Source organism: Mirounga leonina, unplaced genomic scaffold, assembly GCF_011800145.1.
Source record: "Mirounga leonina isolate KUSES-001 unplaced genomic scaffold, KU_Mleo_1.0 Mir_125, whole genome shotgun sequence".
Classification (NCBI taxonomy): domain Eukaryota; kingdom Metazoa; phylum Chordata; class Mammalia; order Carnivora; family Phocidae; genus Mirounga; species Mirounga leonina.
In genome coordinates this window covers 17397078-17421413 of record NW_023270305.1, presented here as the reverse complement: position 1 = coordinate 17421413, position 24336 = coordinate 17397078, and the positions used below count along the sequence as shown (strand labels likewise).

Sequence of the window (24336 nt, the reverse complement as noted above, 5' to 3'; positions counted from 1 at the left end):
ACCGTTGGGGTGGACGTCCCACCTTCCAGCATCATTCCATCCTAACAGTCCTCTTCAAATCTGTCCTTCCTCGACACTGGTCCCGCGGACCAGGGAACAAACTCCATCCCTGCTCCAGGAAGGAGGTGGCAAACAACCAGGGACACAACCCATACAGTATTTCTGGGCAAGTACGTGGTTCAGGAATGAGCACTGAAACCCAGTTTAGGGTTTTTGTTGAGCCACTGGGGAAACGGTCCCCTTCCTTGGCTCCTTCCCACTGGGGTTGCACCTGAGAGGGTATAGGGATGAAGCAACTGCAGGCATCAAGTCATCACGGGGACCCTGTGAACCAAGTCAAACAGCCAGGAGAGCATAGGTTGCCTCTTCATAATTTATTTTAAAAATGTTTCAGCCTGAAGAGCGCATTGCACATGTGTAGATAAGCTTCTGTGCACATCCTAGGGCTTACTAGCTGGCATTTGAAATGCATCAGAAAGCCACACCTCACAGGGAGTTTCTTAAACCCTTTCTACAATTTATCAGTGACGTGAGCAATGTGGAAGACGAGTGGGCATCTACAGAGACTATGCTCTCCTCTCTCCCCTTTGCATAAACAGAGTATAGAAATCCCACCAGCCTCCTGGCCCAGTCTTTGAAGTCAGCTCTCATGGCCTGGGCTCCTCGGGCCCTGCGTGCCCCTTTCCCAGAGGATGACATTGTGGGCTCCCCTCAGAGTGAATCCTTCAAGCAAAGTGCTTGTAGAACCTGAAGACAGAGTGGGGGGCATGGCAGAGCATACAAAGATAGGTTCTGCAGGGGAGGAGAAATAATTTTCCCTCTCCCCTTCTGAGTTCTTGGCTGAGACCCTGGTAATAAAAGATAGATTAACAAGAGGAAGACAATCAGAAATTTATTAACATGCATTCCTCAGGTATACATAGAGATAGCCAAGGAAAAATGAGTAACTCCCAGAGGTGGCTTAGAATTCAGGATTAGAAAACACCTTCCCTGGGAAGGGAGAGGGGAGGGAGGCCTCTTAGGGGAGAGTAAATGACTTTGAGGAAAGATGAACTGGCCCTTAGAAGAATAGATGGGAAGTATGATGCTTTGTGACAACATTTATCTGGGTGTGGTGTTGATTTTTATCTTCTCTCCTGCGACAGGAATCTATCCTCACTGGTTGATGAAACTCCCAGGGAAGGAATTTATGGTCATTGAGTCTTTTTTTTTTTTAAACATTTTTTTTATTTAAATTCAATTAATTAACATATTATTGGTTTCAGAGGTATAGGCCTGTGACTGATTCATCAGTCTTATATAATACCCAGTGCTCATTATATCACATGCCCTCCTTAATGCCCATCACCCAGTTACCCCATTCCCTCAGCAATCCTCAATTTGTTTCCTGTGATTAAGAGTCTCTTATGGTTTGTCTCCCTCTCTGGTTTCATCTTGTTTTTTTCCTCTCTTCCCCGATGATCACCTGCTTTGTTTCTTAAACTCCACATATCAGTGAGATCATATGATAATTGTCCTGACTGACTTATTTCGTTTAGCATAATATGGCCATTGAGTCTTTTTGGAGAACTGGTCTTCAGGCAGATGGGGGCAGTTCAGAGAAAGCCTTTCCCTCCAACTGCTGCTTTTCAAGTGCCTACAGCTCAAAACCAATATACCAACATGGTCTATTTTGGGTGGCACGTGCTTAACTAGTCATATTTTGGGGTGGCATATTCTGCTACCCTTCAGTTCCATGATTTTCATGTGCGTGCGTGTGTGTGTATTTGCTAAGCACATTTTCATGCATCTGTCAAGCTTTGCTAGAAGATTTGCTTTCACAGTTACATACTCCCTGACAGTGATGGGGGATGCATAGAGTTCCATTTACCTCTTAAATCTGGTGGTGCTGGTATTTGCCATTACAACCCCACAAGTGTGAAATGACCAAATTGCCCTCAGGGCTGAATTGACAGAAATGGAAGAAAACCAAGTTCTCATGACATTCACTGAGGCCTGAATTCAACTGTGGCCCCTAGACTTTTTCAATTATGGAAGCAGTATATTCCCTTTTTGTGTATGCATTGGTTTTTTTTAAACATCTGTGAAAGAGTCCTAACTGATGAGCTCTTCCTTAATACTACATACAGTAAGGCTGTAACAATGTGGGAAAACACAGGAGCACGCAGTCATTCGGGCAAAACCAGAAACAGGATACACGGGCAAACTCGATCTGATTCATTCCACTTTATTCTGGGATGTAAACTACAGATAACACAACTCGTAAACATACCAGTGGACATTGAAAACTAAGGCCATTCTGTGAGTTATTTTTAAAATTTGTTTTGTACATAATCTTTTAAAAAATAAATTACCAAAACCGAGATTCTCTTCTGAAATAAAAGCTTAAGGTTGGTACAAGACAATTTTGGGCCATCTCCAATCTGAAGCTCATCGTGTGACAAGACCGTGTTTGTTTCCTACAGCATAAATAATAGCTCTAAGGCAAAGGCTACCTCAGCATCAAGCTCTCCTCTCCAGATGTCCCCACAAAGTAGTGTTTACCACAGTGACCAGTGTTTACAAACCATTTTCCTCCCAGTGAATAGCAAAAAGACTTTTACCTAAGAAACACATTGTAAAATTCTTGGAACAAGAAAAAGAAAGGGACCCATAACTAAGGCACTGAAAGCACATTATTTATACAAAGAAATGTAAACAATTTAATACCAACAGGCTCCCTCCATTAGAGTCTCTATTATAAAAGTGCACAGGGGCATCGCGGTTGGGCCCAGAGCCTGCAGGCCAGGTGCAATGGGCATGTCACCCTTTCTGCAGAATTCAGTCTTGGCCTCCAACGTACAGCTCCTGACGTGGTGCTGGGAAGTGACTAATGTCAAAGTGATGTGAGTGGAAGCTGGTATTTCTCCCTAATCTGTGTGTTAGTAGTGTTACAAACAAGGAAGGGTTTTAATAGGAGTTTGAAATTATGGCCTCTGCTTAACATTTTCCTCTGGTCTTTTACCACGTTCGTCTGATTTGGGCCTCTCATCAGAGCTTTCTGGTGGAAGAACCTGTGACCTCGTCAGCGCCCTTCCCCGTAGTTTCCTATTTTAAGTATAATGGTTCACATCCCATACAAACCACATTTGCTTTGTTTACAATGTTTCTGAACGGTAAAGACTGAACAGTTGGAGAGACGGTACCGTAAACGTTTTGCAGCCCACTGAGCTGATCTTCAAAGGACCGAAAGAGCGTCCAGTGGGAAGCGTGGGCTAGACTCAGCCGCACACGCAGCTGCTCTGAGTGCAGAGCGACGAGGCGGGAGGGGGTGGAGGGCTCATTCCTGAGGTGGATCACAACATTAAAGTTAATTTCTACTTAACATTTTTTTTTTTACCAATTTTACAAAGCTCTAAGTTCCAAATCATTCACTGAATATTTCTTTAAAAATTTTTAAAAGAAAAAGGCAAATATGTAGGAACATAAAGAATTATGACTTTAAAAGAAGACTTACTGCAAAAACACAAGACCCCAAAAAACAAAACCAGAAAAAAAACAAAAAGCAACTTTTTTCTCTTTGAAGTTATCACTTTTGATTCTGAAAGCAGGTACGATGTCTGTATTCCCCAGTTTGGGTACATATGAATTTTGGGTAGTAAAACAACGTTTGCATTTTATCTTAAACATGTCTTTTAGGATCCAAAGAAAACATTTTTTTAAAAAGGAAAGAAAAGAGCTTTCCTCTTGTACAGGTTTCATGCCATCCTATGGAGTTTACATCTCGAACAAGGAGCCGAGAAGCGGCTGGGGGGGGATACAGTATCAACACGTGTGGAGTAGAAGACGCGGCTTTTCTCTATTGCCCAGGACAAATGCAGGGCTGATTGTAAAACTGTGTGTTTCCAAATATAACCAAAAGGCGGTCTGAGAGAGACCTCAATTAGAAACCTCTTTTATTCAGGGGGGAAAAAAAAGGTTAAAGAAGAAAAACACCTTAAAAACCATGGGATTAGCCCACTGCGTCTGGAGCAGATGTGCGTAATAACTACTGAGTAGCTCCTGGCAGGCGTGGAAACGGCCTGGGGGAGCGGTTAAATACAGGCCGGGGCCTGGCGGCGCGCTCTCGTTCATGATGTGTCAACGGTGTTCTGCGCGCAACCTGGACCTTCTCTGTAAGTTCGGCTCACCGTGTGCTTACCTCTCCTGGCAATGCACGTTTCAACTGTTGGGTAAAAGTCACCGTTGAGCAAAAATGGGCTGTAATTAAGGAGAAGGCATCCATGCCAAAAGGGTACATATAGCAATAGCCTTTGAGGCTGGTTGAAGGCAGGAGTAAAGCAGACAGGTTTGCGAACAGCTCAAGGCTTTTAACTGCCTCGCGTTTCCTGCTGCTCTGACCAGCGTCCCCATCATAGGACAAAAACATTAGTGCACAGCTCCTCCGGCGGGGTGGAAACCATGACCACGCATTTCTTCCGCTTCAGAAGGAGACTGGTGCTGTTAGTTTGCTGGATTTTCCATGGACTCCAAATGCCAGAAATATTTCGGCAAACAAGTGGTCAAAGTGGATTTAAATTTTAGTACTGAAACAGGAAGGCTGGGACTAAAAAGAGAGAGCAAGAGCCCTCATCATTAAAAAGGGGTTCATTTTCCTGTTATCAAATCTGTCGAGGCTGCGAGGGCCGAGTAATTGAGGCTAGGCCATGACTACCCGGGATGCAAGCGCTGTCGTTGTTGCTTTAACACAGATCTTAGATACCTGTGCACCTACAGAAAATACAATAACCTTCCTTTTGGGGCAGGTTTTAAAGAACTATTTCAAAGGACACCACTTCAAGAATTTCTGACTGCAGTAACAGGACCTTCCATGCATTCCTTTAGAAAGGTAAGTGACATGATGTCACGCGGTAAAAGCTACCCCTGCCAACGAGCGGTAAGGAAACCAGCTGGGAGCATGCAAGAGTAAGTAGAAGTGAACTAAACTGTCTGCATTCCTATCTGTACAAATCCAAACTAAGGTTTCCAAGTGGAGAGCCTGTGGTTGCTCCCTGAGAAATGTCCAGGTCTTACTATCCATGGGAAGAAAGGGCACAGGTGGTCTTTTGATGTCTCAGTTAGTGCAAGGCTGAATGCCAAGGTTTTATGAATAATGAAGGGCTTCCTATCAAAATGGGTGGTTGGTTGAAGGACAAGGGATTTCCGTTTTCTGGCCTTAAGGAAGGATGCAGTGGTTTGATTGGCAGAGAAATGAACCTGGGGAGGGAACTGGGAGGAAGGGCTCTCACCTCCACAGTCAAGTGCCAGCACTTGATCTGAGCCCGTGCTCCCAAGCCCCGGATCTGCCTCTTGTCTGGGGAGTTTGTTAGGAAATAGGATTGGGCCTCTAGGAAAATCTTGTGTCCCTTGTCTGTTAACAGCCTGGTGGTTGCTTAGGAATACTCTGGCCCGAGTTATGTTATAGCGATCGCTCCCTGCTATGCGTATTGAAATTACATTCAGAGATTAAAAAAAAAAATCATGTATGTAGCAATATTTTCCCACAAAACTAAGTGCAAAATATCTTTAACAAATGATGGTAGTAGAAATAGTTGACATAGTCATGCAAAAATGCATCTCCGTTTACAAAGGCTCGACACATTTCCAAAACATCCCCTTGGTTGTTACACTGTGAACCTTATGATCTCACTCATTTTTCCTTACATTTAAATGTGGCTGTTTGTGCAAAAACCGGTAACATGCAAGCTCAACGATCTCCAGTCCACCAAATATTCTCTCTAACAGCACAAAGATAACCGTGGTGATTATAAAATACCACCGAACAGGACTGTACAGATACAGGAGTAGGCACATTGCAGGGCTGAACAGGGTCCAGTAAAGTATGGAGAGCAATTTGAGCACAAGGACCCTGAGCTCAGACTTGCAAGGTGGAATTACGGTCTCTCCCGTAAACTGAAAATTCTTCTCCCCTTGATAGAAGGAGCGCAGCCTCTCTTCCTTTTCCTCCCAGCGCCTGTGGCACCAGAGCTGGAGATCCTCCCTGGACTCAGGGAGGGCGTCTACTGGGTACCTGTGCACGTGGAAGTGGATCTCCTTGGGGAAGTCCCCGAGGAGGAGGTGCCTCTCTGTCTGAGGAATATTGTGCGGGTATGCCACCGTGATGTCGTGGACGGCATCGAGGTTCTTACCTAGGTTTCAGAAAAGATAAAAATACAGACTAAGGATCAATGGGGGCAATAAGGCTGATTCAAACGACAAGGCAGAACCAAACCCAGGAAAAAAATCAAGACAGAGTGGCGTTCCTAGGCATTGGGGTCACTATTTTCCAGTCATTTTTTAGTTTTTTATTTGCTTGTTAATTACCACAAAGACTTTTAGAAAGAAATTATCTTCACTCATAGAAATAGTAACCTGCCATTCTAGGATTAAATGGATAAGCACATTAAGTCAGGTTTGAGGTAGAAATAAATTTTAATTTAAATTCAATTTAATTAACATATAGTGTACAATAGTTTCAGAGGTAGAATTTAAAGATTCATTAGCTGCATGTAACACCCAGTGCTCGTTCCACCAAGTGCCCTCCTTAATGCCCATTACCCACTTCCCCTCCAGCAACCCTCAGTTTGTTTCCTAGAGTTAAGAGTCTCTTATGGTTCTGTTTTTATTTTTCCTTCCCTTTCTTAATTCCATGAGTGAAATCATATGGTATTTGTCTTTCTCTGACTTAGTTCACTTAGCATAATACCCTCTAGTTCCATCCATGTCGTTGCAAATGGCAAGATTTCATTCCTTTTGATGGCTGCATAATATTCCATTGTATATATATACACCACATCTTCTTTATCCATTCATCTGTCAATGGACATCTGGGCTCTTTCCATAGTTTGGCTATTGTGGACATTGCTGCTATAAACATTGGGTTGCATGTGCCCCTTCGAATCACTGTGTTTGTATCCTTTGGATAAATACCTAGTAGTGCAATAGCTGGGTCATAGGGTAGTTCTATTTTTAACTTTTTGAGGAACCTCCATACTGTTTCCCAGAGTGGCTGCACCAGTTTGCATTCCCACCAATAGCATAAAAGGGTTCCCCTTTCTCTGCATCCTCTCCAACATCTGTTGTTTCCTGAGTTAATTTTAGCCATTCTGACTGGTGTGAGGTGCTATCTCATTGTGGTTTTGATTTGTATTTCCCTGATGCTGAGCGATATAGAACACTTCTTTTTTTTTTTTTTATGTGTCTGGTGGCCATTTGTATGTCTTCTTTGGAGAAATGTCTGTTCATGTCTTCTGCCTATTTCTTGCTGGATTTTTTTGTTTTTGGGTGTTGAGTTTGATATTTTTTTTTTAAGATTTTTGGATACTAACCCTTTATCTGATAAGACATTTGCAAATATCTTCTCCTATTCTGTTGGTTGTCTTTTAGTTTTGTCGACTGTTTCCTTTGCTGTGCAAAAGCTTTTTATCTTGATGAAGTCCCAATAGTTCATTTTTGCTTTTGTTTCCTTTACCTTTGGAGACGTGTCTACCAAGAAGTTGCTGGGGCCAAGGTCACAGGGTTTGTTGCCTGTGTTTTCCCCTAGGATTTTGATGGATTCCTGTCTCACATTTAGGTCTTTCATCCACTCTGACTTTATTTTTGTGTATGGTGTAAGAAAGTGGTCCAGTTTCATTCTTCATGTGGCTGTCCAATTTTCCCAACACCATCGGTTGAAGAGACTTTTTTCCATTGGATATTCTTTCCTGCTTCATCCAAGATTAGTTGACCATAAAGCTGAGGGTCCATTTCTGGGCTCTCTATTCTGTTCCATTGTTCTGTGTGTGTGTTTTTGCGCCGGTACCATATTGTCTTGATGATTACACCTTTGTAATAGAGCTTGAAGTCCAGAATTGTGATGCCACCAGATTTGGTTTTCTTTTTCAACATTCCTTTGGCTATTTGGGATCTGTTCTGGTTCCATACAAATTTTAGGATTGTTGGTTCTAGCTCTGGAAAAACGTTGATGGTATTTTTAAAGAGACTGCATTGAATGTGTAGATTGCATAGACATTTTCACAATATTTGTTCTTCCAATCCATGAGCATGGAACGTTTTTCCATTTCTTTGTGTCTTCCTCAATTTCTTTCATAAGTGTTCTACAGTTTTCAGAGTACAGATCCTTTGCCTCTTTGGCTAGGTTGGTTGTGCTCCTTTTTTAATGATTTTTTTTAAGTCTTCTGTAAATGTCCACTATCTGTCTCCTTTACTCCATGATTTACTTCAGTCCAGGTTTCAATTTGTTTTCATAACAGTCTTATAAATATAATCAGCCCTTGATAAGGACTGTAGTCTGAAAAATGAAAGTACCTATGTCAACAAGGCTTAGAATCAGAATTGAAGGGATAGTCTGGTTGGGATGCTGAGCCTTGTTTACATGAGTGGAGGTAGACAATAGGTCCGTGCAGGAAGGCTGTAGTGGAGGTGGATCTGAAGGCCTCAAGGAAAGGGGAGGCTGGACCTCTCGGACTCCAGCAGGGAGTCCACTTTGTCTCACAGTGGAGGAAACGTCACTTCCTGTCACTTGTCATGCCGCTTAGCCTCTTATTCAGAACTGAGTGCTCATTTCATTTACTTTCAAAACTCCCCTGCAGTCAACATTTCTGCTTCACCTTCTGCCTGGACCCTTCTCCGAAAGGGCTGCGGGTCTCCTCAGACTCGCTGGTCCACAGCCTGGAATCAACCCCTTCCCCAGGCAGCTCCCACCATTCTCCTCCTCAGTCACAGCACCTTCGCACAGCTCCTCCTCAGCAGCTACTCATGGGAGCCAGCCTTCTTCCACAGGTGGTTCTTAATGTTCACAAACTGCTATCAAAAAGGTTAGGGCTGTTGTAGTAAGAAACCAAACTGCTTTTGCTTTCCACTTTCTTCTGGACAACCCATAGGGGAGGGCGGTGTGCATAAACACATGTCTGTTCACGATAGAAATGGCAAGTTTTGAGACCGTGTCAGTACCACTTAAATGTTCCTAAGTGAAAAATTCTAGAAACATTGCTGTGTGGAACATGGAGGGCTGTGGAAGCAGACTGCCCATGTTCAAATCCTGGGTTCTGCCTCTTACTGACTTGTCTCTGTTGCTTGCTTGGTTCCTGTACCTACAAACTACCTCACAGAGTTGTTGTGAACATTCAGTGAGATAATACATATAAAAACACATGAATTAGGGTCTGATACATAGTAAGTACTCCATAAATGTTAGCTACTAACATTGCTTACTGAATCATAATACTAGCATGTTGGGTTCTAATCTGTCCCTCTAACTTTAGCTCATATTAGCCCACCGATGTCAGCATGGTATTTGTGGAAGGGGGGGGTGGGAACGATGATAACTGCATTCACATACCATCTCTGTACTACTGTTCAGGCTGTTATTAGCCTGAGCCCCTATGATGCCAACGAGGGACCTCATGCCTTCTACACAAGGCAACTATTCAAATTGCTATTTCACAAAATTGCCAAGAATATTCCCTTTGCTTTAAATGTACAGCCTGTTTCCCTGAAATCTTTTCTCTCCACTCTCTTCAAAGTCCATCTCCAATCTCAAGGATATTGCATTCTAAGAATAGCTTTCTTTGAGTATCCAGGCCCATAGTGGTCTTGTCCCCTGACATGCTCAGGACACATGTTCTATGTGTTTGTTTGGGTACTCATCTGCCATCCTGTCTACTATTACTGGAAGTTCATGGAAACCCCGTCTCCCAGGGCATCATAAGTACCTGAAAGGGAAAGGACCAGGTCTCTGCTTTAGATCCTTAGTACCTAGCACAATGCCCTGCACTTAAAACAGTCTCCAGAAATGCTTGCTTGACCAATATTTTTACAGTCTGATATCCTCGCACCTAAAAATACAGGAGGGAATGTATAATGCCTTCTACATGAGGTTGTCATAAAGCAGTGAACTAATGTACATAAAGCTCTTTGCATAGTCCTGGGCAAAAAGAAAGTTCTTAATGTTAGCATGACTACAACTTCTATATTGGGTTAATGAGACCTACCTACTGCATGGGATTTTTTTTTTTCTTAATTTGTTATAGATTCTTGGTTCTGAAAGGTTTACAACAATCTTGGTAGTGGGGTGTCACCTTACAAAAAGGCAATATTCCAAAAAGTTTCCAATAGATTTTTTTTTTTTTTTAATTTAGAACTTTGGAATGACAGAACTCAACATAACTAAAATACTATTTATATTACAAACAAGAGCAACACTGTAATGTGAGAAACTAAAGGCAATGAAGTGTGAAAGGAAGAACAGGGGAGGGGGAAAGGAGAGACAGCTTACACTTTGCTGCTCACTGCCCTGAGCTGTACTGGATCCTTAAGCATTAGAGAGACTCAGAAATGCATTCAAACCAGAGCAAGAGAGGAGGAAAGGGACAAAGGCTTTTATGCCCTGAGGTATCTTGAAACTTGTAAACTTTATATTGCTTCTTGTCTCCAGACAACCCAAGGCCACACAGAACTCTTTATTGCTAAGAGAGGAGCTGACTTTTCACATTACCCTCTCAAGACTTCCTGGCCTCATGGCCTCAAGCCTAGAGGAGCTGTTCCTACCAGAAAGTTAGTTTGCTCTTACAAGGTAACAGGAAAGGGTGAGCAGGGCTTGCTTCATTCCCAAGTGACGGTAATGAAATGGATATTCAGAAGTTGAAATGTGCTTTTATTTCATTTACCAGCTTGTAAGAGGGCTAAAATAATGCAATAGAATTAGAATAAGAATAAGAGAAGTTCCTTCAAGGACACAGGAGTTGTAGTCTTAAAATCTTTTGGTATGAAAACAACATCCTCTTAAATATGCAAAGTAAGATGGCTGCCATCAGTAAAAGCCATTTTTAAAAAATCTCATTGCTTTTTATTTATTTATTTTTATTTTTTTATTTTATTTTTTTTAAAGATTTTACTTATTTATTTGAGACAGAGAGAATGAGATACAGAGAGCATGAGAGGGAGGAGGGTCAGAGGGAGAAGCAGACTCCCTGCCGAGCAGGGAGCCCGATGCGGGACTCGATCCCGGGACTCCAGGATCATGACCTGAGCCGAAGGCCATCGCCCAACCAACTGAGCCACCCAGGCGCCCTCTCATTGCTTTTTAGATAGCATCTAGATTTGTAATCTCAACTATCTAGCCACCTGTCATCTGCCTGTATGGTGCTTAGAAAATGATCTGTTCCCGATTCTGTGTCTTCTGGAAAGTTTCAAACTTTATTATTATGTTAAGCTACCAGTATGTTATTTATTTTTTTATTATGTTAGTCACCATACAGTACATCATTAGTTTTTGATGTAGTGCTCCATGACTCATTGTGTATATGGAGCACCCAGTGCTCCATGCAATACATGCCCTCCTTAATACCCATCACTGGGCTAACCCATCCCCCAACACCCTCCCCTCTAAAACCCTCAGTTTGTTTCTCGGAGTCCAGTCTCTCATGGTTCGTCTCCCCCTCCAATTTCCCCCCCTTCTCCTAATGTCCTCCATGCTATTCCTTATGTTCCACAAATAAGTGAAATCATATGATAATTGACTTTCTCTGCTTGACTTATTTCACTTAGCATAATCTCTTCCAGTCCCATCCATGTTGATGCAAAAGTTGGGTATTCCACTGTGTTAGACCAACCACACTCATGTGGGCCCATAAATGTTTCTTTTTTCCCCCCTGGAAGAACAGGACAAACACTTATTATTTCACATCTTAATTTTTAGTCTAAGACTGAGACTAAGGGAATTTTTAATACTTGTCAGGTTTAAGTAACCAACAGAGGCTTAAAAGATATGACTGGAATTTACAAATGTAATATGCAGAAGGGAGTGTCTCCGAGTACATCAAGTTGAGCCCATGATTATTACAAGAGGCCTATTCAATATGAAAAGCTCACTGGGAGTGGGAGAGAACCAATTCTTTACACATTTGTATGTTTCAAATGAAAGAACTGCATGAAGAAATCCTGGTTTGTCCAAAGCTGCTAAAGAACACACATCCAATTATATAGTTCAGTGGCAGAAAAACAGAAACACAAACTTTTTCTTTTTCACCCAAAGTGGTCTTAAATTTCAATTATCAACTCTATTATTTTCTTTCCCCATTCTACAGTAAAACATATACAAAATACACAAATATAATTTATTTTGATTTCAACTTTAATACTTTAAAAAAAATACACATAAGCCTATTTTCTGTTAGCCAGATCTAAATCCATAAATCTACATATATTGGAGGGTTTTAAATAAAGTAGCTTGTCATCTAAGATGCATTTTTGTTAAAAGGAAATGCTGAGGCTGCTGGATTTGTGCACGGTTTCTCAGATTAAAAAAAAAATTACCCCAAAATGATAAAAGTTGGATTTAGTAACTCAACAACCACTCACTGTGTCACTTTAACACTGACCTATAGTAGTACATGGCTAATAATAAGCATGACAAATTGGCACTCGTCAGTACACTTTGAAGAATGATTCGGAATGGACAGATTTAGATAGACCAAAAAATACCAATAAATAAGACACCTTTCAGCTTCAAAATAAAAGGGTATGCATGAACCACTTAAAATCAGCTGGTATTAGGACTCAGAACCATTTTCTTAGGGGAAAAAACTGCTTCCTACTGAGAACATTATTCATTCGTCCTTCCGTATAAGCAGAGTACTGAAGAGACAGAAAGGAGAGACAGACCACTGCTGGTCCTGCCCCCGCATCAGCTCTCTGACCTTAGCATGTTCACCATAAGCCTCATCTATAAATGCAGATAATAACACTACCTACCCTCCTAGGGTTTTGTAAAGATCAACTAGGAGAAGGGCTGTAAAATGCTCAGAGAAGTGCCTGACCTATGGTATGTGCTCTGATTCTTGTTCTTATTCCTCCGGGTGGGTGATCACCTATAGCACCTGTAGGGAGTTGAGGTTTAGGCTGCTACTTTTGACCGTCCTCTGTCTCTGGACTTGCTCTTCCTCTGCGGGAGACTCCGTCTGCTGGGGCACACCTTGTGGTTCATTCTCTGACTGCACTCATGCCTCTCCCATAGCACAGAAGCATGGCGTTGAGGAGACTGGCCTTGGCTCTAGGGGTAGGCTCTAATTCATCACCCAATACACATTTCTGTCCCTACCAACTCCTCCTCAGGCACTTTCAGCTAAATGTAGATATTAATCCTTTGATGGCATTCAGAATTAGAAGGTGATGATCTGTGCTCTCGGACTGTTGGCCTCCTGCCCCATCTGGCTTTTATTTTTTTAAAAGTCAAAATTAGTACCTCCTCTTTTTCTAATAAAGAACCATCCTGCGCTTAAATATCAACTTCCAGCTGGAAAGGTGAAACTAAAAATGGTAGTATTTGTGAATAGTCTTGCTTATCCAACCTGAATTTGGTTCTTACAGGTAATTTCAGGGACATAGATTTTCACATTCCTATCTTAAATCTGCTGAACTTTTGGTGTTTTGTGTAATTGAATGGATCTTTTCAGTTCTGAAAATCTCTCCTGATGGGCATCGATTCTGAGTCTTCAAAATAATTTTCTAGATAGAATGAAAACATGTTGACGTTTCCCACAATTTACAATATTGGTGTATTAATAGATCATCAAAGGCAAGATCAGAATAGTATATACTTGTTGAGGCCAGATTCACATATATATACACACACATATGCATATAAAACATATGTCTTGAAAAAGAGATCTATAAACTTTTAACAAATTAGACCACATTATATGTACTCTTTGATAACTTGCTTTTTCATGCATCTTTCCATACATGCCATTAAAGATATTCTAAAATGTCACTTTATGGATGAGTAATATTTGCCTATATAGAACTCTTAAAAATTCCTTTGTTTTGAAATTAAGTTGTTTCCATATAAACATTTAAACTGATCTATTTGTAACTAATCCTAGTGATTTTTCTAGGATAAATTCCAATAAATTGAATTGCTGAATCCAAAGACATGATCACCGTAACAGGCTTTTTGCTACCTAAAAGAAACTGCCCCCTGGAATGTTCAATTTAAACACAAGAAATGTATGACAGGGGCACCTGGGTGGCTCAGTCATTAAGCGTTGGTCTTCGGCTCAGTCATGATCCCGGGGTCCTGGGATCGAGCCCCCCATCGGGCTCCCTGCTCGGCGGGAAGCCTGCTTCTCCCTCTCCCACTCCCCCTGCTTGTGTTCCCTCTCTTACTGTCTCTGTCAAATAAATAAATAAAATCTTAAAAAAAAAAAAAAAAAGAAATGTATGACAGGGCTTTCTTTTCACACTTACTAATGCTTGGTGTTATAATTTTTACAAAGTTGCCAAAAGTATACCATTTTTGTTTTAATTTGTAGGTCTTTGATTAGCTAAACAAGCTAAACAAGTCCACTGGAAGTATATACTGGTAGATTGTCTCGCCTTTTTGAAAATTCAGTTTTTTACCTTATGGTTTGTAAAAACTCTACCCTCTACCATATGTTATAAATCTCCCACAGTGATTTTTATCAGCTGGTCACTAGTGTTTCCCTGGCCACAGTGAACTGATTTTGTTGGATTTGCTGCTTTGTGAAAGCAGCCTTATTTCTTCTATCCAGTCCCTATATGTTGTTTGTCTCTTTTAGTCAATTTGCAAAGCTCCTTTATCATGAATTATTAATCCTCTACATTTTTTGTTGCAAATATGTTTACAAATCCATGATCTATGGCCTTTATTTATGGCATCTTTTCCAATACTTGCGTGCGTGTGTGTGTGTGTTTATGTGTCTATACAAGTTCATTTCTTTTTCTATTATAGCTTTTGGATGCCTATTTTTATCTCCCCCTGCCTCTAGATTGTATGTATAGTTTTCATTTTTCCGCAAGATGAAAAACCCTTTTCCATTTAATTATTTATAATTTTATTTTCTTTCGGTATATGTCAGTTTTTCTAGCATCCTTTATTAAATAACTCCTCTATTCTCCAAAGTTTTGAAATATCAACTCGATCATACATTAAATTCTCAAATACGGAAACCTCTAATTTCCCTTCTCCTGTCTGTCCCACTTATCTGTGTTGATTTCTGCTCCAAGATCATATTGATGTCCTTAGTGACTTATATCTGGTAAAGCAAATCTGCCTCTTTTCTTTTTCATACTATACTTGATTCCTGCTGGCAACTATTTTTGCAAGATAAACTTAACATTTAATTCAATTCTAAAATAACCACCCCCCTAACTTATTCTGAAATTGCATTTGCATTATATTTACATTATAACTTTGAAAGAATGGATGCTTTTACATTCTTTTCCTCTAAGAAAAAAGTATGCTTTTCCATTTGCTCAAATCTTATTTTAGGTCTTTCAATAAGATTTCAGTTTTCTTCACACAGCTTCTGTGACTTCCTTTTAAAATTTATTCCTAAATAATTTAAGAATTTTTGCCATTGTGAATGGAGTATGTATTCTTCTGCTTTTAGGCAATCACTGCCTCAGTAGAGAAAAATCTGTTTGCTGAATATTATATGTAGCCATCTTAACACACTTTCTTATTTGGTTGTTTCTTTTTTACTACATTCTTTTTGACTTTTTAGATTTTATATCAGCAACAAAAATTTTATGTTCAATTTTCTCTTCAAGGTGCTTAGTGCTTTCACTAGCATTTACTTTTAATAAAAAAGACAGTGGGTTTTGGTCTTGAGTAGGAGATCCTTGTTGAGTTTTGGTTAAAACAGTAGTCTGTTTTATTAGTTAATTTCTATTAGGAATGGCTTAGAGTTTATCAAATATCTTTTCAGCATCTATGGATAAGATAAAACTTCTTTGTTAAAGAAAATACTGGTCAAACATCTGGATATTATTAAAAGGAAAAACAGAAATGCAAAGAGAATTTAAAATTATAGTGTAGGCTTCTGTGCCTTTCATAATAGGTCATCAGTAATAAAAATCAATTACATAAAATAACTGAATAACGATAAATGTAACTTAATAAGATTATATAAATCTATGTCTTTCAAAAATACTTTAGAGGAGGGTAGTATCCATGGAACACTAATAAATATGATTATTGGTGACAAGATTTAGACACATTTTGTAAAAAGCTGAGATATAATCTACATTCTCACATCAAAATTCCATAAAATGTGTGTATAAAAATAAGTGTCCCCCTTTAGAAGAACATTTTGATACCCCTTGATGAAAGGTGAAATCAATAAGAAAATTAGGAACTACTTTTAAAAGAATGAAAAATGGAATCAATGGGATAGAGTGAAGGCTATACTCAATAATACATGCTTCCTTATTAAAGAGGAAACATGAAAAAGAACTTACTAATCTTGGAAATGGCAGGGGGCCGGTGCAGGGGGTGCACCACAGGGAGAATCCAAAGGGAAATATAGGGAAAAAAAATATTACAGATAAAAAGCAATAGTTAATGAAACAAAACTAAGAAATAGTGAAAATAAGTACAAAAGCTAGTTATTTGAGATCACTAAAATACTAAACTCTATGAATGTGATGAAGGGAGGAAAAGAGCACGCATATTTAAGCTTACAGATGGCAAAGGAAACAAAATCGTAATACAGAAGAGATTAAAAGTTGATGTGAATCGACACATGATAAAACTGCATAGATTTGCATCCTATATACACACAAACTAGAGTATGCATGTGCGAATGTACTGTGCTTGGATAAAATTTTGTGTTCAATTAAAAAATTATCAAATATCATTATCATGTCTACTTTCACCAGAACTGCAAACTATTCTGTCATTACTGTGTAAGAGGGACAAAGGGCACAGGTGCTAGATTTATAGGCAGGCCAACCTAGCAGCTGTCCTCACGTGCCACACCTCCTCAATCACAGGGATTTTAGTGCAGAAATTACAAAGCAAAAATAGACAGCAAGGAACAAAACAAAATAATCTGCTATGAAGTAAAGGAACAAGAATCCTAGTTCCAAGTTCATTCCAGGACCTACTAAGCATGACTGCCACTTACACTTGTGCATCTGTAGATTGTGTTATTGATGACATGAACTTATTTTGACTATTCTTTGAAAAATTCATACTCTGTTCATTATTTTCAAAAGAAAAATATGTGCTAAAACGATGAGAGAAGCCATTCAAAATGCAATGGGAAAAACAAGAGCAATGACAAAATTTGTCATTGCTGAACTCAACAAATTTTAGATGTTCCAAAACCGCGGGACGTGAATCAGTAACAGATTAAAAGATCCAAAGTGTCAGCACATGCACACTCTACTAATTTGCTGGTCTTCAAATTAAATGAGACCAAAGACCACACATTATTAGTCTCTACGCTCTGACATTAGGGTTGAAGAGGACTGATAATGCACGTAGACGTTACTATTTATTGAGTGCCTTCTAAGTGCCAGGCATTTTTAATTCAAGTTCTCTTTTGAGCACATACTCGCTATACCAGACACAGCTGTAGGCTTTGGGGTTACACTGGTGAACAAAAAGGAAGATCTCTGCCCTTGTGGAGCATATCCGGATACAGTCACTTTAAAATACCATGATCTTTAACAACCCTTGTGATATTATCCCTCTTTTATAGCTGTAGAGACTGAGGCACAGAGAAGTTCAGTCACTTGCTGAAGATCACATTTAATCAGCAATCAGCTGTGTTTGACTCAAAGCCTTTCCATTACCCTACTCTGCCTTCTAAGAACTGCACTTTATTTTCTTTTTAAGATTTTATTTATTTGACAGAGACAACGAGAGAGGGAACAGAAGCAGGGGGAGTGGGAGAGGGAGAAGCAGGCTTCCCACTGAGCAGGGAGCCCGATGCGGGGGCTCGATCCCAGGACCCTGGGATCATGACCTGAGCCAAAGGCAGACGCTTAACGACTGAGCCACCCAGGCGCCCCTAAGAACTGCATTTTAAAAACAGGAGCTACAGACCTGGTTTTATACCTAGGCACAGTGACTTATTAACCATGTGACCTTGGGGAATTTATTTAACCTCCCTGGGCCCTGAGGCTCCTCATCTTCAATCTGGGAATAAGACCTCCCTTGGAGAGCTAGCAGAAATAAGAGAAGGTGTGTCGGTCAGCAGTTTATAAAGGCAGTCTACTGTACTCAGTAATGAAATCAGTATTATGCAAATGAAATCTTCAAGTTTTTATTCAGGTTTCTTTTAATATTGCACTATTTTCATCTCTTAAGCACATCATATACATGTTTTGATGAAGAGTTTTGCTATGGTTTTATTCAAAGTATAAACAATTGGATCTTCCGTGAAGTTCTGTTATGCACTCCTGGAATAAGTTCAATTGACTGATCCACCCAATCACAGGCCAGGCCCTACCACCCACTCTGTGGCAGCTAGCGAAACTACAGTGGAGTACCTAAGTTACAATCTTGTAAATCTTTAAAAATTTATGCTAATAACAATACAGCTCAACTTGGGGGGAAAAAAGATGCCCATAAAGCAAAGGCTAATGTTACTACTCTCGCTATATCTTTATTGTGTAGGTGATTTTGCATAGAACAGAGTCTTCTCTGCAATTTCATACTTCTCTGAGAGAAAAGTTTGGCTGAGGATGGGGTAGTATTAATGGGGTGTAGGGCAAGTTGCTGCCTTTAAGAGCAAGACAAATCTTAGAGTAGAAGGTGAAGGTCTCTGGTTGCAGATGAGTTCTGTCCTTTCCCTGGCCCTGGGCTCTGCGTCTGGAGCCACACTGGTCTGTCAGAGGTGGCTGGGAAAGTCCCTTAGCCTTGTGCCACACCTCCTGTGTCACACCTTCTCCTTAGATGAGCCAAGAACTAAATTACCTTGTTTTTAATCCCTTAGGAATCCGAATTCCCATTCAGTGAGCTTGACTTCAGTCTAAGGTTTAGGGAATCTCAGGAAAACAAGGCTTCCCTGACCAACCAGGAGTGATCCAACCACAGCTGTATGCACCCCACAGTAGGGGCTTATTAAACCACAAGACCCTCTGGCTGATGGAAGGCATGTGGGGAGAGATTTCTGAGCACAGGGCTGTGCCTGTGCCCGTTCTGAAGGCTGTGTCCCACTTCTTCAATCTACCACAGACTGCTCATACTGTGTTCTCCCAAATTAAATATTCCACCAAGGAATATATTTTATGGTCTTGTGCTTTTTAGTAGAAATAGTCATAATTTGTTCTTTCTTGTCTTTGTACTTTGTTTTAACAAGTCCTGTAAGGTAAAGTATAAAGCAAGGTGGTGGTGGTGGTGGTGGTGAAGAAAATGGATCAATATGGGGAATACCTGGGGCACCTGGGTGGCTTAATTGGTTAAGCATCTTGGTTTCAGCTCAGGTCCTGATGTCACAGGGTTGTGAGATCGAGTCCTGTGTTGGGCTTTGCGCTGGGCGTGGAGCCTACTTAGGATTCTCTTTCTCCCTCTCTGCCCTCCCCCCCTCCGCCCGCTTCTCTCCCTCCACCCCTCTCCTCCTCCCTCCCCTCAAAAAAAATATGGGAATACTCAAAACTTCAAAAGATGAATTCTCATCTATAGGTCTTCTGTATGCGCAGTTCCTCACTTGTGCAAAGGGTACCACTACTGGGATGCAGGGGTAATCCGACAGGACTGTAACCTCCTTTCTACTGAGAGGATAAAGAATCAGGCTGTGTGTAGCTCAACCAAAGAACAAAAGTCTCAGGTTCTTCCAAGATGGCAAAAGAACAGGAGGCTCTATTCTTATACAGTATATGGAGTATCTTTTGAAGTTTACAACAAAATAAAAAAAAGTAAATAGATTTTATGTAGTTCAGAAGGATGTGTTTCAAAGAAGAGAGCTGACCTACTGATAACATTGTATACCATTTTGATACTTCTGGCCAACAGAGATTAAATTTTTCTCTTTTTTGGCATGCTGTCTTCCTTTTTGTACTTCTTTCTTTTTAAATTATGTCGATAAAGCTCAAAGACAGATGGTAACATTACACAGAATTGCACACTAACCCAAGTACTCTACACCTTTTTAAATGCTCAGAATACCAGATAGGTGGCAGTCTACATCTGTAGACTTACATTCTTGGTTTTGAGTAACTATGGCTTGCTATGTGCTCTGCCAGGCAGAAAACTCATTTGCTTGCATCCCATGGAGTCTGCTAGAATCTAGTGCTGATTGGGGAAGGGAATATTCCATGTAACAATGTTCTTTCTCTGTATTTTATGCCTTAGATGAGAGAGGATCAAAGATTCTTCTAAATATTCCCCACACTTCAACCAGAACTTCCTTAGTGTTGACCAAATTCTCAAAGCAATACTCTCCAAAGCATCAATGAGGACTGGGGATAGGGAAGAGATATTAAGGGTGAATTTATTTTCTAGTAAACTTTGTTGATTTTCATCAGAAAGCAGAGGTCAGGGCTGATAATCAAGCCCAGTTGTTTAGTAAATAACTCTATTACATTTGAGCAGCAGAGGGCTGAAATCAAGACTGGGGGCCAACAAGGTAAACCAAGTATTAAGAAGCAGATGCTTTCTTTGGAAACAGTCATCAGGAGAAAGGAATTAGAGGGTGAAAAGAGTTTCTACCTAGGGATCAATTCCTATGAATCAGCATAAAAACAGTCATTGGAATAATAACTGGACTTTCTGTTTAAAGTCAGTTATAAACACACTCATCACCAGGGAATTTCAAGTCAAAACTACAATGAGGTATCACCTCACACCTGTGGGAATGGCTAAAATAAATACAAGAAACACCAAGTGTTAGCAAGGATGTGGAGAAAAGGAACCCTCATGCTCTGATGGTGGGAACGTAAATTGGTGCAGCCACTGTGGAAAACAGTATGAAGTTTCCTCAAAAAAATCAAAAATAGAAATATCGTATGATCTAGTAATTCCACTACTGGATATTTAACCAGAAAAAGTGAAAACACTAATTCAAAAGGTTATATGCACCTCTGTTTATTGCAGTATTATATACAAGAGTCAAGATATGGAAGCAACCTAAGTGTCCATCGATAGATGAATGAATAAAGATGTAGTGTATTTATATACACAATGGAATATTATTCAGCCACAAAAAATGAGAACTTGCCATTCATGATAACACGGATGGACCTAGAGCATATTATGCTAAGTGAAATAAATCAAAGACAAATATCATATGATTTCACTTTTATGTGGAATCTAAGAACAAAACAAAGAAGAAACAGACCCATAAATATAGAACTAGTGATTACCAGAGGGGAGAGGGATGGAGGATGGGCAAAATGGGTGAAGGGAATTGGACGATACAGACTTCTAGGTAGGAAATGAATCAAGTCATGGGAATAAAAGGTACAGCATGGGGAATATGGTCAATGGTATTGTAACAGAATTATATGGTGACAAATGTCAGCTACACTTGTGAACACACCATAAGGTAGAGAGCTGTCAACTCACTGCTGTACACCTGAAACTGATATAACATTGTGTGTCGACCATACTTCAATAAAGTTGAAGAGTCAATATCTGGATAAATAGCTACCAATCCTGAAATTTAAACTGGGAGAATAACAATATATTAGGGAAGCAAATAAATATATGTAGTGGGATGAATAGTGTCTCCCTGAAAACTCACATCCACCAGAACTTCAAACAACCTTATTTAGAAATAGGGTCTTGGCATCTTGGCAGACATAATTAAGGACTGAGATGAGATCATACTGGATTCAGGTGAGACTTAAATTCCAATGGGAATGTCCTTAGAGACAGAAAAGGACACAGAGATATGGAGAAGATTTTCATGTGAAGATGGAGTTATGTAGCCACAGGCTAAGGAACAGGCGTGAAGAAAGTTGGCAGATGGAAGGAAGAATTCTCCTATGGAGCTCTGGGAGAGGGGTGGCCCTGCCAGCATTTGATTCCGGGCTTCTGGCCTCCAGAACTGTGAGACAATAAAGTTTCAGGGTTTTTTTTAAGCCACCAAGTTTGTGGTGATTTTATTAATGGCAGCCTAGGAAACTAACATAGTATACATTAAGAAATATCAAATGTCAAGGGTTATTTTTTTCATTTAAAAGTTTTATTTTTATTTAAGTAATCTCTATACCCAGTGACCCCAGATCAAGAGTCATATGCTCCTCTGCCTGAGCCAGCTAGGTGCCCTTGTTTTTTCTTTCTTTTTCTTTTCTTTAAGTCTTCATTTTGGGGAAGAAAAAGTTTTTCTCTAAAGTTTCATTTGCGTTCTGAGTTATGAAGTAGCATTTTGAGAATAAAGAGCAAAGTCACCTAACTGTTAGAAACAGCTGGACAGAAAAGGAAGACTTTATTTTCCAAATTTATCTGAATAGGTTGACTGCAGGTTCATATGGAGAATGCAGAGTTAAAATTTTATGGCAGTTCTTACAAACTGCAGAGATGCATTCCTTAGTCGAGGGTGGTTCTCCACCTTCAGTGGTCTAAGAATCACCTGGGAAACTAGGTGAAAATGAAGAGTCCTGGGCTTCATTCCCAAAGATTCTCATTTAGCATGTATGGGTGAGATGAAGAAATCCACATTTTAACAGGCACCCCAGGAGTCTGACCTGATGGAGAGGGTTGGAGGACCACACTCTGGAAAACACTGGGTTATAGGGATGGTTCTAAGCAGAGGAGGCCATGGGGAATTATATTTAAGAGCTGGGTTCTAGAATCAGATAAGACTGTGGGTTCTTTGTCTAATTACACTCCTTGTTAAAGGTGTGGCCTTTGAAACCTACACTACCTCTGGGAGGATTATTTGAGGTCATCCTTAGTGATCAATGAATGTTGTCTATTACAGTTATTTTTAAATTTAAGATGAAACAGTTTACTCTAATTCACATTACACAGTGACTTACTTATAACAGTAACTGCCTTAAGTTGTGTCACCATAGGAGATTTAATTAGGGTACTGAAAAGAGTTTATTCTTCCTTTGGGGCACTGGAGAAAGATCTTGCTGGATTAGGGGACAGTGAGAGGGCACAAAATGACTGGGACTGGGCAGAAAGAATTTTAAAGGGAAGAAGGCAAAGACCAGCTCTGCCCAACATTGCAATTTTGCCTGAAAACTCTGGTGGCTCCTAAATTTACCACAGAAAATCCTTTCTCACTGCAGTTGACCCAGTCAGGAAGTTATGAACCTGGCTGGACTGGAGAGAGTTGCCTGCCTGAACTCTAATTCAGCCGAGTTTCTCAGTCAATCCCAATACCTTCACATACCAGGAAAAGAACAGGAATTTTTTAAAGAGGTGCGTGAGAAAAGTCCTTTTCATTAGTAGAACATCTAAGTTTCCTATTTGTAGAAATCTGCAGCAGTGGGATAATGGGGGCTAGGGGGTGCTGCTGAACTTGAGAATGCAGAGGCCTAATAGAGGTTTCCTGATTATGGCACGGGGCGCTGAACTTCTGCTGGTCTGCACCCTCAGGCTAAGGAGAAAGCTGTGACCCGAGTCTTAGAGCCATGTGCTAGACAGGTTACCACTTTCCAACACCGGTATTCACTCAGCTGAGGCTATACTTAATAGTGGGGTCTGGCTTTTTTGCATTCCAGTGTTTATAAGTAGTATGTAAAGACCTAAAGTTTTAACGTATGATAAAAACCAGTGGTTCTCACCTGTTTTCCTAGACCTAGCTAGAAGCTCACCAGCACAAAGAGGCTCAACAAGGGGTTAGGTAGGGAGAGGTGTCTGAAAAATCAACCCAAATTATTAGAATATTCCTGGTCTCTCAATTGCACATACCTAAAATAACACTAAGTAAAACTCTATAGGCAATATAAAAGACTGCAGAGTATCTTTAGGATTCTACAAAAAAGCTACTGGAATAAGTGGATTTAGCAAAGTGGCAGGATACAAGTTCAATATAAAAAATTATTTGTTCATACTGGCAATGAACTATTAGAAATTCAAATTATAAAGACTGTCATTTATAATATCAAAAATATGAAACACCTAGAAGTAAACTTAACAAAATAGGTGCAAGACTGCAAACTATAAAACATTGCTAATAGAAGTTAAAAAGACCTAAGTAATTGGAGAGATATACCATGTTCACAGATTGAAGATTCAATGTTGTTAATGTTTCTCCTCCAAACTGACCTATAGATTCAAAGCAATCTTAATTAAAATGCCTAGCATGCAACAATTGATTCTAAATATTATAAAGATATGCAAAAGAACTAGAAAAAAATTGTGAAAAAGAACAAAGCTGGAGCCTTCCACTAACTGATGTCGGGACTCGACCGTAACGGTTTGGTGAGGTACCGGAAGAGGGTTAGATGGACAGATCAGTGCAAGAGCGCAGAGTCCAGGAACAGAGTCACACTTACACTGTCAATTTCATTTTCAACAAAGTTGTATGGATGACTCAGTGGGGGAAAAGATGGTCTTTTCAACAAATGGTGCTGGAACAGTGGTATCTATGCGCAAAGGCAAACAAA

At 40.1% G+C, this 24336-nt stretch overlaps 1 protein-coding gene across 6 annotated transcripts in view; it reads right to left on the bottom strand.

The window, feature by feature from the left end:
- Positions 1 to 2211: 2211 nt before the first annotated feature.
- Positions 2212 to 24336, bottom strand: part of LCLAT1 (lysocardiolipin acyltransferase 1) — a 190670-nt gene continuing 168545 nt past the window's right edge. For 5 of the 6 annotated variants that reach the window (XM_035000840.1, XM_035000844.1, XM_035000843.1 and 2 more), the window contains exon 6: positions 5385 to 6167. In XM_035000840.1, coding sequence (XP_034856731.1) covers positions 5665 to 6167 — 503 coding nt within the window. In that variant the 3' untranslated portion in view covers positions 5385 to 5664. Of the gene's footprint in view, positions 3326 to 5384; positions 6168 to 24336 lie in introns of those variants that run through there. The other variant, XM_035000846.1, reaches the window with a different exon arrangement.